This window comes from Eleginops maclovinus, chromosome 18 (genome assembly GCF_036324505.1).
Source record: "Eleginops maclovinus isolate JMC-PN-2008 ecotype Puerto Natales chromosome 18, JC_Emac_rtc_rv5, whole genome shotgun sequence".
NCBI classification, from domain to species: domain Eukaryota; kingdom Metazoa; phylum Chordata; class Actinopteri; order Perciformes; family Eleginopidae; genus Eleginops; species Eleginops maclovinus.
Genome location: NC_086366.1, coordinates 7,798,019 through 7,811,539, shown reverse-complemented (window position 1 = coordinate 7,811,539; position 13,521 = coordinate 7,798,019). Strand labels below are relative to the sequence as shown.

Here is a 13,521-nt window from a genome sequence, read left to right as displayed (position 1 = left end):
GAATGAAAAACTTTTTTTAGAGAAAAATAAATACATTTTGGCTTGTATTAAATTCAAAGAAACACATTTTTTTGGATATTGGGAGATCCCGGGAAGGGCACATTTTTTCTCCCCAAAAAGAATTGGTTTTTCCCGAAAACCTTTCCCAACATTTTTGAAAAACAAAAAACAAACCAAGGGCCCCTTTGCAGTGTTTTTATTGCTTTTAAAGGGCATAGCACACATGTTAAATTGGGAAAAACCATGGATCCGTAAATGGGGTTTTTAATTTTAAAAACAGTGTCCGTTTTAAAACGCTTTAAAAAAAATTAAAATTCCTTTAAAAATTTGGGGAATAAAAACCCGTAGTTAAAAGTAATTAAAAGAATTCAAACCCTTTAAATTCTCATTTAAAGCAGTACAACCAATTTAACCCCCAAATAAGAATTCCATCCCCCGAGAAAATTTCCGACACCAATAAAAAAATACTGGGGGGTTTGAAAAAGAAAACCCCATTTAAAAAAATTTTTAAACCCTTGGGGAAAATGGCCCGCAGAAACCGATTTTGCGATTGAGAAACGACAATGCCCGACGAGGCTCCCCACGGGGGAGCTGCAGGCTCGCGAAAGCCGGGGGCAGCAGGCTCGCGACGCAGGGGTGTTTTGCCGCGGGCGCGGACTGCATGCTCCCCGAAACGGGGGGCCCTTTTTTTTTTTTTTCAAGCTCGACGCAAGCGCAGGGTGGGAAAAAAAAAAAAAAAAAGACAGGAATGCGCGCAGGCCAAAAAAAAGAGAAGGTTAAAAAATTTTTCTGGGTTTAAGGACAAACACCCCAATAAAATGTAAAAGCATTTACCCCGGATACATTTAAAATTTTTTATAATTTTTAAGCAACCAAAAAAAGGGGAGACAGGGCGTACAGCAGTTTCCCCCTTTATCAAAAACTTTAAAAACAAAGCCTTGGTTTGAAGGAAAAAAGCCAAAAAAAAAAAAGTTTTTGAGCCCCACAGTGTGGTTTAAAAGACTCCTAAAAGGGAAAATTTATTTTCCACTAAAAACAGACTTTTTTAAATAAACCCGAAATTTTAAAAATCCCTTTATGGCGATACTCCTTTTTCAAACATTTCCCCCACCGTTTACACATTTTTAAATATTACCCACAATTGGTGGTAATCAATTGAACTCTTCTGAATCATAATTTTGCTTCTCATTAACAGTTGTACTTTTTAGCATCCATGATTGTGACTGAAATTGAGGCAGTGCACTCAATACTAATAGGTAAGTTATTTAAGGCTCACGAGGAAGAGGCAAGCTTATGTCCACTTGGGTTTAAGCAAATCCGTTTCTGTGCAGTTTTGCAGGAATATATTGTTTGTTGAAATGTTAATAGTGCAAAGAGTGAATTGCAATGATAACAATATAAAGAAAATGTTGTTGAATGAGAATAAATCTGCTTTCTTGTAACAATCCTAAAGGAGAAGTCACTTTAATGAAAACCTCAGATTCCCAGGGCATCTTTCTGCACCTTACAACCCAGCAGGGTGTTCCCAGCCTCCACACACTCCAACACACATTGGGCTGGAAAAAAAACAAACACAGAACCAGTCATCACCAGAGGAGACTGATTTAAAATGGCACACGCTGTTAAAACAATACAACATCTCTTATTTGTTCTGGTTATTACCGTTCTGAGCACGGAGCCATGACACAGCCTTCATAGCCAGAAGCTCCCACTCTTCCTGAGCATCCACCTTGAAACCATGAAGCCAGACCAGTGCCAGAATGGTGGCCCACACTTCCTTATTCACCTATTCCAACAAAAATAAAAAAAGGTGTACAGGATAGAAAAAATAAGTGTTGAAACAATCAATGGATGTGGGCTTTTCACTTTCACTGGCCTTGTTCATTTAGTTCATATAGCGCTGTCTCCATCACATCAGTGTTTAACGCTGCATGCCTTTTGTATCAGTAAACATACTATGTAGTAAAATGGGAAAGGTATACAGATCCATTACTTAAATAATGAAAAAGTAATAATACTTCACTGTATGTAGCTTTCACTCTGTTAAAAGTAAGAGTACTGCATTGAAAACGGTACTTAAGTTAGAGTATTAAGTGTGAGTATTACCAGGAAAATATATTCAAAATTTAAGGAGTAAAAGTACTCATTCGAGAAACAAACTAAAAAAATATTCAAAGCTGGAAGTATAAAATGTTTTACTGCCAAAATATTACAATCAGCAAATGGCTGCCAATTAATCAGAATTATTGTTTTATGCTAATTATAATGTTGGATAGTTTAGTCGGTGTGTAGAAATCTGGATCTATAAATTAACTAAAGCTATAAAATAAATGTAGTTTGTAAAAAGTACAAGTTATCCCTGCAGTGAAGTATAATGCGGCACAGTAAAAAAAAGTACCTGAAATGTGTACTTCAGTACGGTACTTGAGTAAATGTACTTAGTAGTACCACTGCATGCAGCCCTCTTTCAATTTCTGATACTTTATTGAATGGGATAAATTGAATTAGTCCCATCAATATAAAACATGTTTTAACATCTGCTTCAAATCAGTCTCATTTTCAGTTTGTGTTATCATTTTTTGATAATGACTCACCCCTGAAGGTTGGGCGTTCTCCACCTCCTCGCTGGTTTTTTCCCAGCGCAGCAGCCAGAGCCTGATCCAGCACCCAACAACCAGATGCCTTCTGGAGGGAGACCAGCTGCAGCAGAGGGTCTCTGGGAGGCAGTTCAGGCTTTGCCTCTGCAAGACCATCCCAATTCCCAAATCCTCCTGAATGTGTTTTGATATAGTATGAGGGAGATCAGACCATTTGTGCAACTATTTACAACCATTGTTTTTTCAGATTTGTATCCATGCACTTCTACAAATAATGCCAATGCTTGCGTCTCTTTTACTTTTACTTGTCAATTGGCCTACAGATGTCTTCGGGGCTGTAAATGCGTTTTAATAAAACATCAAATTATTTTTGAGAAAGCGCTAGTATGAGTCTGTATAAAAAGAACCAAAACAGATTGGATACCACTGAAACAAATCAGATACCTCCCATAAATGTTGGTACAAATTTGTTCTCCAAATATCCTGTCTCAGAAGAAATACATTGTTACAATAGTAAAAGCATGCCAAAATATTTATTTCTAATCAATTAATAACTTTCCTTAACTGCAGATGAATTATGCAATGCACTAAACTGATGCAGCTTTGTGACTGACCCTTATTTTCCTAAAACCACTTTTACTGTACAGCACCACAAACATTAATAACATCTATCAATTTCACCAGTCTTGTGTCTAGCAAATAACTATGTTTTTGTTTAGGTATTGTTTGCATTTTTTTGAATAACTGACCCAGAAAAAACATTCTGTTACTGTATTTTTCAGAGACTGTACCTTGAATAAACATCAGGATGGTAGTAAAATAAGTGCAAAGTTCCTCTCTGTTTTTGTGTTCAGTTGAAGCAGGGATACACCAGTGTGTTCAAAAAGCCCATGAACCTTTTTACTCACCTAATGTAGGTGATTCCCCCCCTGAGCTCGCCAACATTGCTGAGATAGAATGAGATGCAGCGAATGAAGGTCATAGGCAGGGGAAAATATATTCGAATAGTTTAAGGAAGATAAGAAATACATACTTAACCTACAACTGATAACACTTCCCTGCATTATTTTTTTTTGTTTCTGGATAAACACACTCATTGGGTATTTCACATTAAAGCATTACAAAAAGCGACTCCGCCACAAAAATGTGTCATTGTTTTTACATCCATACACACATTTTGATCCCATTCAGCTTTTTACTTACTTCCAGGCGCAGGACTATAGGATGTCCCCTTCATATTCTGCATATCACAGTCCATCATCACTTTACGATTTAAAAAAGGAAAAAAATAAAAAAGGTTGTCTTTTTATTAAATCACATGAAACTAAATAACTATTTTCTGATCCTATTTACATTACTCGCAAACTATTTTTAAACAGAACCTTGGATATTCAAGTTTTTTAAAGGTCGCCTATTATGCAAAATCTACTTAACTTTTTCATGTTAATTGATTCGAAAACTTTCAGGAAAAAAGATTCTCTCTCTTTTTGTCCTGATCCATCTACATAAAAACTGGAAATGAGCTGATCAGATTTCGGCCACTTTGTGACGTTGCTGAGATAGAATGAGATGCAGCGAATGAAGGTCATAGGCAGGGGAAAATATATTTGAATAGATTAAGGAAGATAATAAATACATAGTTAACCTAAAAGTGATAACACGTCTTAATTTGTTTCTGGAAAAACACACTCATTGGGTATTTCACATTAAAGCATTGCAAAAAGCGACTCCGCCAGAAGGATTGTAGTAAAAAAGGTGCCATGCAGATAACTGTAGTGTAAGTTCCTCTCTGTTTTTGTGTTCAGTTGAAGCAGGGATACACCAGTGTGTTCAAAAAGCCCATGAACCTTTTTACTCACCTAACGTAGCTGATTCCCAATCTGAGCTCGCCGCCGTTGCTGAGATAGAATGAGATGCAGCGAATGAAGGTCATAGGCAGGGGAAAATATATTCGAATAGATTAAGGAAGATAATTAATACATAGTTAACCTAAAAGTGATAACACGTCTTAATTTGTTTCTGGAAAAACACACTCATTGGGTATTTCACATTAAAGCATTGCAAAAAGCGACTCCGCCAGAAGGATTGTAGTAAAAAAGGTGCCATGCAGATAACTGTAGTGTAAGTTCCTCTCTGTTTTTGTGTTCAGTTGAAGCAGGGATACACCAGTGTGTTCAAAAAGCCCATGAACCTTTTTACTCACCTAACGTAGCTGATTGCAGACAGGGACCTGAGTTCCACAACGACCCTGAGATAAAATGAGATGCAGCAAATGAAGGTCAGTGGCAGGGGAAAATATATTTGAATAGTTTAAGGAAGATAAGAAATACATACTTAACCTACAACTGATAACACTTCCCTGCATTATTTTTTTTGTTTCTGGATAAACACACTTGGGTATTTCACATTAAAGCATTACAAAAAGCGACTCCGCCACAAAAATGTGTCATTGTTTTTACATCCATACACACATTTTGATCCAATTCAGCTTTTTACTTACTTCCAAGCGCAGGACTATAGGATCTGCTCTTCATACTCTGCATACCACAGTTCATCATCACTATACGATTTAAAAAAGGAAAAAAATAAAAAAGGTTGTCTTTTTATTAAATCACATGAAACTAAATAACTATTTTCTGATCTTATTTACATTAGTCGCAGACTATTTTTAAACAGAACCTTGGATATTCAAGTTTTTTAAAGGTCGCCTATTATGCAAAATCTACTTAACTTTTTCATGTTAATTGATTCGAAAACTTTCAGGAAAAAAGATTCTCCCTCTTTTTGTCCTGATCCATCTACATAAAAACTGGAAATGAGCTGATCAGATTTCGGCCACTTTGTGATGTCACAATGTTTTTTGGGGTTGTGCAACACCCACCCATCTCATCACCTGAATCTTCTCCTAGAGCACTTTTTTAAAGTTTGTTTTGGCTAAACATCTCGCAGGGGGGCGTGGCCAGCAGCAGCTCATTAGCATTTAAAGCTACAGACACAGAATCAGCAATTTTGAAACAGGGCTGAAACAGAGGGGTATATGGCATGCTACAATGCATAATCTGTTTGGTATTTCAAGCCAAACACTTCAGAGACATGTTTTGCGAGCTATAATATTTTGTTTAAAAAGAGTATAATAGGGGACCTTTAAAGATAACAAATGTAAAAAAAAAGTTAAACTTTTTCAAGTACAAACTTATAGGCATGAAAATGTAGATTGTTTTTCTCTGAAATACATACTGGGTGTTGGAACATTTCGGCGCACCATGGGTCCTTGAATCATCTCGCCGCTGCCTTTATTGACAGCAATGAAGGAAGTGAAGGTGCTGCTAACTCCTGATTGGACGCTGAGCTCCACCACCTTCTTCTTCACTCCATCTCGCTTTCCTCCTTTTACTTCTTGTTTTTCTTTCTCCTCCATCTCCAGGGAGCGAATCAGAGTCCGAGCAGCCAACCTGTGAACTGTTAATCTGCAGACAGGAGAGAGTAGACAGAAGTGGATTTAATTGTTTGCGGGACCCCCTTGAAAACGAGATAGTGCATCTAAAAGGGGTTTATCCAAATAAATACATTTCTATATATTAAGTGAACATTAGAAGCAAAATACACTTCGGCATTATAACATGGTAACGTTCATTTTTCCCATGTTCAACAGCTTATTTTAGCGTGTTAGCAAGCTAATTACTAATTAGCACATTATTTGGTCACAAATATCTTCTTTAGGTTCTGTTTCAAACTGCAAAAAGTCAATGTGCTGCAAATAATATGCAATGTAATACCCGTTGTAACCACTTTTCTATATACAAATCAAATTAACTTTGTATCGTTAAGTGGTTAACTGACTAAAAGTACTTCTGCTGTCTGAACAAAGCTTCTTTTACCCAGAGTCCTCTGCAGGTTTGAGGCTGAAGTGGAGCTGGTTCGCAGAGGGATGACCTGCTAGGTTGTACTTCACCTTCACACTGCCCTCTGCTGCTTTTGGATTCTAAGAGAGCATCACGGTGTTGGAAAACCAATCTTGTATAATAATACCTAGTATTTGTATTTTTTAACCCCGACAAATCTAACAGTGAAGTATTTCACTCTGAGATAATATTTCTCTTACCTTTCCAGTGAGTTGGGCATAAATCAGTGACTTTTGACCCTGGAAAAGTGTTGTGATTGGTCGAGAGAGAACAGTGACAGAGATTCCCTTTGGCAAATCCCACTTCACTGAAATATCCACCACAGCTGGTTGCAGAGCAAAACGCAGCGACTGCATCACCTGAGGGGGAAAAAAGCTTTTTAAAGTGCTTTTACTTAATGCACTTAAATTAAAATGCCTTTTCCATTTGTTCATAAAATGTACACAATGACTGATGTCTTACTTTGGGTTGCATCCTGTCAGTGCCTGTGATGAACTGAGCGTGACCTCCACCTTCTTTGGCCAACCCATTGATAAGAGCAGAGCTGGCTCCTTCACCAATGCCAAAAGAGAAACACCTACAATACAGAAGTTTTGTTTTCAACACACACAGAATTACAACGCAGGAGATATTCTCAGTTCATGTTTGTTGAGTCTTCACCTGTGGGAACTTGAATTCTTCTTCACCAGATTGGTTACTTCTTTGGTGTTCCCTACTTCTCCGTCAGTGAAGACAAACAGCTAGGGAGGAGAGTTTACATTTAACTTGAAGAAACATAGCATCACACCCAGAAATGTGCAGCATGTGTTGAGTCATCCACATCTTTCTATGAGAGTTGTGTTAGATTGCTGTTTCAGTAACACACATGGTTTAAATGGGAAATTCTACAGAACAATTTGTGACTGGAACAATGTGGTTAAATGCAAGATACAGTATATTTGCAAAACCAGTTTAAAGTGCGGGTGTGTGTCTCTCTGTTTGTGTGAGTATTACTTGTCTAGGTTGATTGGGAATGCAGGCCTGGCTGTAAATGTGTTTGAGGGCCTCAAGGATCTCAGTTCCTCCCAAATCATCTTCCATCCCTTTAACCTTCTTCAGAGCCTCTTCCATGGTCTTCTCACTGTACTCCACACTCTTACTGCAACAAGAGTCAAATACATGGAGGAGGTCAGGTGGAGAATGGCTGTGTGGCATAAACAATTTCAACAGCATTTCATATATCAGCCCAGAGAGCGATATCAAAAAATGATGGCACATTTTCTTGGACGGAGTCACATTCAGTAGGGAAGTGACTCACGGAAAGATGTGTTCATAGCTGGACCCGAAACTGTAGATGTTGAAATAGCAGCCCATTGGTAAACTCTTCAACAGGAGCAGCAGAGTATCCTGAAGAGAGGAAAGAACATATGGTGAAGGCCACTGTGTGAAAGGGAATGATTTTATGACTAAATTAAAACATAATGAATACCCTGGCACTGCCAATGCGAGTCTGTGAATCCTCGCTGTTGTGCATAGGGACACCCATGCTGCCAGATCGATCCAATAAGAACACAAACTCTCCACATGAGGCGAGTGAAGACATCACAGCCTGGGGGAACTCTGGGTACAGACTCAGCATCACTACTGGATCACCCATCAGAGTGCCTGAAACACAAGAGAGACAGAACATGTGACCACTAATCTGTCTTTTTATCTTTTATTACAACATATTTAACACTGTGAGGCTGAAGATAATGACATAATGTGCACTCACCAGGCTTGGCAGAGGCCTGTCCTGCCTCCACCACAGCAGTGGGCTGGTGGGTATCTTTGTAATAAATCAGAAGTTCAACATCTCTGTCAAACTTGTGTCCTGCCGCCAGCTTGACCTGCAGTTCACAAAACAAACATATAAATATGATGAGATCACACTTCCTGGTCCCACACACATCAGCACTCTACCCACCGTGGCCTGGCTCTGCTCTGTATTGAGGTACTGAACAGGGTCCAGGGGACAGTTGGACTCTAGTTTAGAGACTGGACGTGGAGAGGACACTCGGGCAGAGAAAGACAGACTGTAGGGGACCAGAGAGGCGGGGACAGAGGTCACCTCGACACTGCCATCTTCACTACCTGTAAACAACAGGACACGAGTTAAGAATATTGTGAGAAAAAAAACAAACTGAGAATTGTTTTTCTAGCTAAAGCTATGGAAAAGTGTGAGGGTAGTTAATTGATTGATTTGCTGGGGGAAAAGGACAATTTAAACAATAATCAAAGACTGAACAACAATATTTAACAGAGAGCAGCAATGTCAGAATATATATCTTTATTGTGAATTATTTTGGGGAAATAATCATGCAGGGTAAATCTCGGAGCTATATTGTAAAAACCCTACGGTGAAAAAAAAAAGGCTGGTTTCCCTACCCCGTGGTTGGTAGCGAGGGTTGAGCACAGCAGGCAGGCAAAACCTCAGCCCTTCATCAGCCTGCACAGCCAGCTCAGTGACGTACTCCAGCCTGATGGAAGCGCTCTCTCCTGGAGGCAGACTGCCCACACTCAGAGAGAAAATATCTGGACTCTGATCACTCTCTTCCAACAGGAAGGCCTGCTGACCGGAGCTCAGAGCGTCATCGTACTCCTCACGAGCCTGGAGTACAGAGGACACATGTGAGCAACATTCACTGTGTTTTTAAGCTCCATTGTGGTCATTTTTCTCCAGCTCACCTTCTGTTTCTCCTTCACTTCAGCAACAATCTGTGTCTGTCCAATCTTAGCACTGAAATGGCAGACAGCAGCATCTCCAGGCAGAGGGAAGACAAAAACAGCCTCCAGTGGTTTGTCCTCCTTGTTCTCATAGTTCAGAGTGGACACCACTGTAGCCACATGGTCCCTCACCTCCACCTCCACCTCCACGCTCTTCAGAGGAACTGACCGAGAAACAAAATAAAATCTGTCAGGTTTCCTAAACTCCTTCTCCATAAAATTGCTTGCATTCATTTTTTATTAAAAGCTTCTTTGATGCCCCCCTGGGGCCCAAACACACACTTGCAAGCACCACTTTTTTAAAGAGTAGACCCAGACACCAGCTAATAAAAGAACCTTATTAAATAAAAAGAAAACAATCTTACACACACAGATATGAATGATTAAACACGCTTAGTTCTGAATGAAAATCAACAAGAATGGATGAAGATCTGTTATTTTACTTGCTGCTCAAAATAGGACCTTAGTAAAAATAGTAATACATTGCCTGGCCAAAAATAAGTCACACTAATATTTCGTTGGACCGCCTTTAGCTTTGATTACGGCACGCATTCTCTGTGGCATCGTTTCCACAAGCTTCTATAATGTAAGCTGACCTCGTTCTTTGGGCACATAACGTTGTTGAACCTAGACCAGACCAACTGCAGCAACCCCAGATCATAGCACTGCCCCCCACAGGCTTGAACAGTAGGCACTAGGCATGATGGGTGCAGGTGGTGACCTTTTTTTTGGCTGGGCAGTGTAATGTAACACACTCCACCTAACATATTACTTTCTACTTGTTTTTTCCATGGCCCTGGATAAAGGTCCTATATTGTGGCAGATTTTACTGATCATAATTCCATTGTTGAGGTGTACTAGAATAGATTTACATTGTTCAATGTTCCAAAATCAGATTGGTTTTCTCATACAGCATCTCTGGATAGTGCCACTCTCTGTCCTAACACCTTGTCAGAGCTCCTGCCGGACACACAGTACAGTACTTCTAACCGTTGAAGGAACAGTGTTAAAAATACTTTTCAACCTCTGACTTTTTCGTGGTACTGCCTTCGGTAAGGCAAACAGATGACATTTCCCCTCACATTTTTAGGGCACTATACTTTCTTGACATTTCAGCCTTCCAACAGTAAATGGTCGGTTGGCAGAGGGTGTGCCTATTGGTCTATAGATATGGGCGATTTAGTGACGTCAATAGCGCCCGGAAGAAAACAATGGAAAAAGAAAAATCTACAACGAGGCGTGGGAGGGCAGCATAGACACGTCTTTTCTGCTTTAGAGTTTTACTGGCTACAGGGTGTACTTTGAGGGTTTGTGACTCTGCAGACTGTTTACATGCAGAAAAAGCTACATACCACACGAAAGGACGGGTTATAACCGGAAAAGCATAATAGGGGACCTTTAAATATCAACATTTGTGAACATCCAGTATTCTTTCTTTAAAGCCAAAACCAGAGAAGTCGGTCTCAAACTTAGGATGTTATCAAGCAAAAAGTATGCTCAACAAATATTGAATGAGGAAGGGATTTTGAGTACACACAGAATTGTTTTTCATTGTACTTGATTGGCTAAGGGGCAGGCAATCGGGTAAGTGGTTGACAGATCACAACAGAGCTGATCAGCTAACCAATCAGAGCAGATTGGGCTCTGGTTTCAGACAGAGGGTGAAAAGAGGTGCTGCATCACAGGCAGTATGAGAAAAATAAGACCTTTAAACACATTGAATCATCTAAATACTTCACAGCAGAGGAACACATTTTAAATATGAACCTAAGCCCCCAGATATTTACAACATTTTCCTGGGTGCCATCATGGTCATACATAAAATCTTTCCCAGTTCATTGTCTATGGATAATTTCCAGACATTATACTTGATATCACACATTTTCATTTTAGTTCCCCAGTTTTGGGATTTGGGAGATAGTTGTTCATGTCATAGACCAATCACCTGTATACATTCTTATTCATGATTATTTTTTGAAAATCTGCCCAATGGCCTTTACAGCTAGCAGTAGCTTTAGAATTTGAAGCTAACATGACTAGACTAAAGGTTATAAAAACAAATATATAGGCTATTTGTGCAAACAACTGTACCTGGCTCCTTCTGAGAGGTTATCAGACCACAGCAGTTCTTCATTATACCTGCAAAACAAACAACATACATATGAGGACTTATTCCTGCTGTAGAAACGAATGGTAATGACTACTCTGACTGATGGACGTTCTTCAGATATCAAAGTTTATTTATCAGTTATTATAAAAATGTATTATATTATTGTTCCGCCTATATCTCACCAAATACAATAAACAGTAACACTGACACACATCTCTCTCTACAAATGTATTGTAATCCACTATTACTGTATTAGATGCATGACTAAATAGGATCTCTATTGCCTTAGGCTACTGCCCCACCCTTCCTGGCTCAGTCTGCGTCTTATTTTTTATTTCTTTCAATAACTGTTCTCTACATAGCATGCATTACTATCCAACTGCGTTATTTAGATTCAAACCAGAATCAGAAATACTTTATTCATCCCAAACTGGGACATTTCAAATATGAACCTAAAAATGAGCATAATAAAGCCCCAAAATATTTACAACATTTTCCTGGGTGCCATCATGGTCATACATAAAATCTTTCCCAACTCATTGTCTATGGATCATTTCCAGACATAACTTGATAACGTCACACAGCTGCATTGCACAATGAGTAATGAAAGTGAAAATAGAATTTTCAAAACAGGCTAAAATCACTCATGAGTGTTTTGGTATGAACAAAATAGAAGCTGGTGTCTGTAAAGCTCAGATGTCAATTCAAAACAATAACAACAACAGAAACACGCAGTTAAAACGGGGTTTCAGTGCGTTCATTTTTATAATACCTCAGACGTTAGAGTGTTTCAACTCCAGATAACAATGCCTACCTGTGAGGACAAATGTATCGCGTCCGGGGTTTAGTGGATTTCCTTCAGGTGGATATTTGGAGACAGTTTTTATAGGCTAAAATTAAAGTGCAAAAGTGCAAATCACTCTTTCCGGGTAAGTTTGATTTTGCTGCATGAGCGCTCCGGGAGGGTGGAGCTTGATGGTGTAATACGAGAGCTACACATTTCCTTCTACTTCCTTCTACTTATATTATTCACACATGGTTCCGAAGTTCTAAAATACCTTACAACTATGCTGACAAATTTCAGATGTTGTATTTGATTGTTAAATAGAAATTGCAGTTTATAAAAATGTACTTCCTCTGATAAAATGGACCACACTGTCTAATCTAACATTTTGTGTAGGACCATTTTGTTGTTGCGCCCAAGGAAAACAAAAGAAAAGACTTGCTCTTCCACTGAAATGTTTTAAAACCACAATCATGCACTGAACTCGACAGTATTGTAGGATTTACGAACCTCAAACTTTTTATAAAGTTTGTTAAAAGACCACCTGGTTACAGCAGGCCAACCTTTCAGTTGTTCAAGTTTTCTCTATTCGCACCAAATCCTCATATTCAGGTCTGACTGGGATTGCAGATTCATTTTCGGTGGCCATAACTCTAAGATAAACACTCAAGGTTTTATTTACATTTTTAGTGTACAATATTGTGCATAACATTTCACACAAGTTTTGCTGCACAATTAATAAAGCAGGTGTGGAGTCTTAATCCAAGCCATTAATGCTATTGTTTGAATCTCAAAGCTCTGATTCAAATGTAAAAGACTCAACCGGGGGGCAACACCAACTGAAAATAGAAAACATGAGATTGTGTTGAGGTATACAACATATAGATATATGTATATTGTATGACTCATGTGTTGCTGTGTATCATTCTGTTAATGTAAATAGATGCGACTACTATGTGTTCATTGGATAGCGCTGTGGCACATGATTGTGATGTCATTGGGGTATAAAAGCGTTAGAGTCACGCCCCTTCTTTTTCTACTTCTCATGTCACTTGACCTGTGTACAATAAATAAACTATGCCGAGATAAATGGCTAAATCGAACTGTGAGAATAGTCACCTTTCCGCTGCAGATAGACAAAAGGTATAAGTCAAATCTGTTAACAGATTGCATGATTTTATTGTTGCTAGGTAGGATATGAAGCAGGGGCGTCAATAGGTTTTAAGGACAGGGGTGGCTCAGCCCCCAGGAGATGCACAGGATGTGAGCAAACGTTTAATTTCACAAACAGCTAACAAAAACTGAGAAATTGCCTTACACTTTTTGGACAGATTTAACAGATCCTTTACTGTGTAAATGTTTCGGGCCACCATTACATCTTTA

The 13,521-nt window shown here is 38.9% G+C and overlaps 1 protein-coding gene across 1 annotated transcript; it reads right to left on the bottom strand.

The window, feature by feature from the left end:
- Positions 1–1,146: 1,146 nt before the first annotated feature.
- LOC134880692 (von Willebrand factor A domain-containing protein 5A-like) lies at positions 1,147–12,335 on the bottom strand. The gene is given in 23 exon segments (XM_063907720.1): positions 1,147–1,556; positions 1,663–1,786; positions 2,595–2,633; positions 2,635–2,771; positions 3,506–3,544; positions 3,801–3,860; positions 4,457–4,495; positions 4,801–4,845; positions 5,098–5,157; positions 5,835–6,064; positions 6,476–6,579; positions 6,700–6,858; positions 6,962–7,076; positions 7,160–7,239; positions 7,493–7,637; positions 7,797–7,885; positions 7,968–8,143; positions 8,253–8,367; positions 8,445–8,611; positions 8,906–9,128; positions 9,206–9,408; positions 11,336–11,383; positions 12,169–12,335. Coding segments are annotated over 22 exon segments (2,472 nt in total). The 5' UTR covers positions 11,379–11,383; positions 12,169–12,335; the 3' UTR covers positions 1,147–1,476.
- Positions 12,336–13,521: the final 1,186 nt, after the last annotated feature.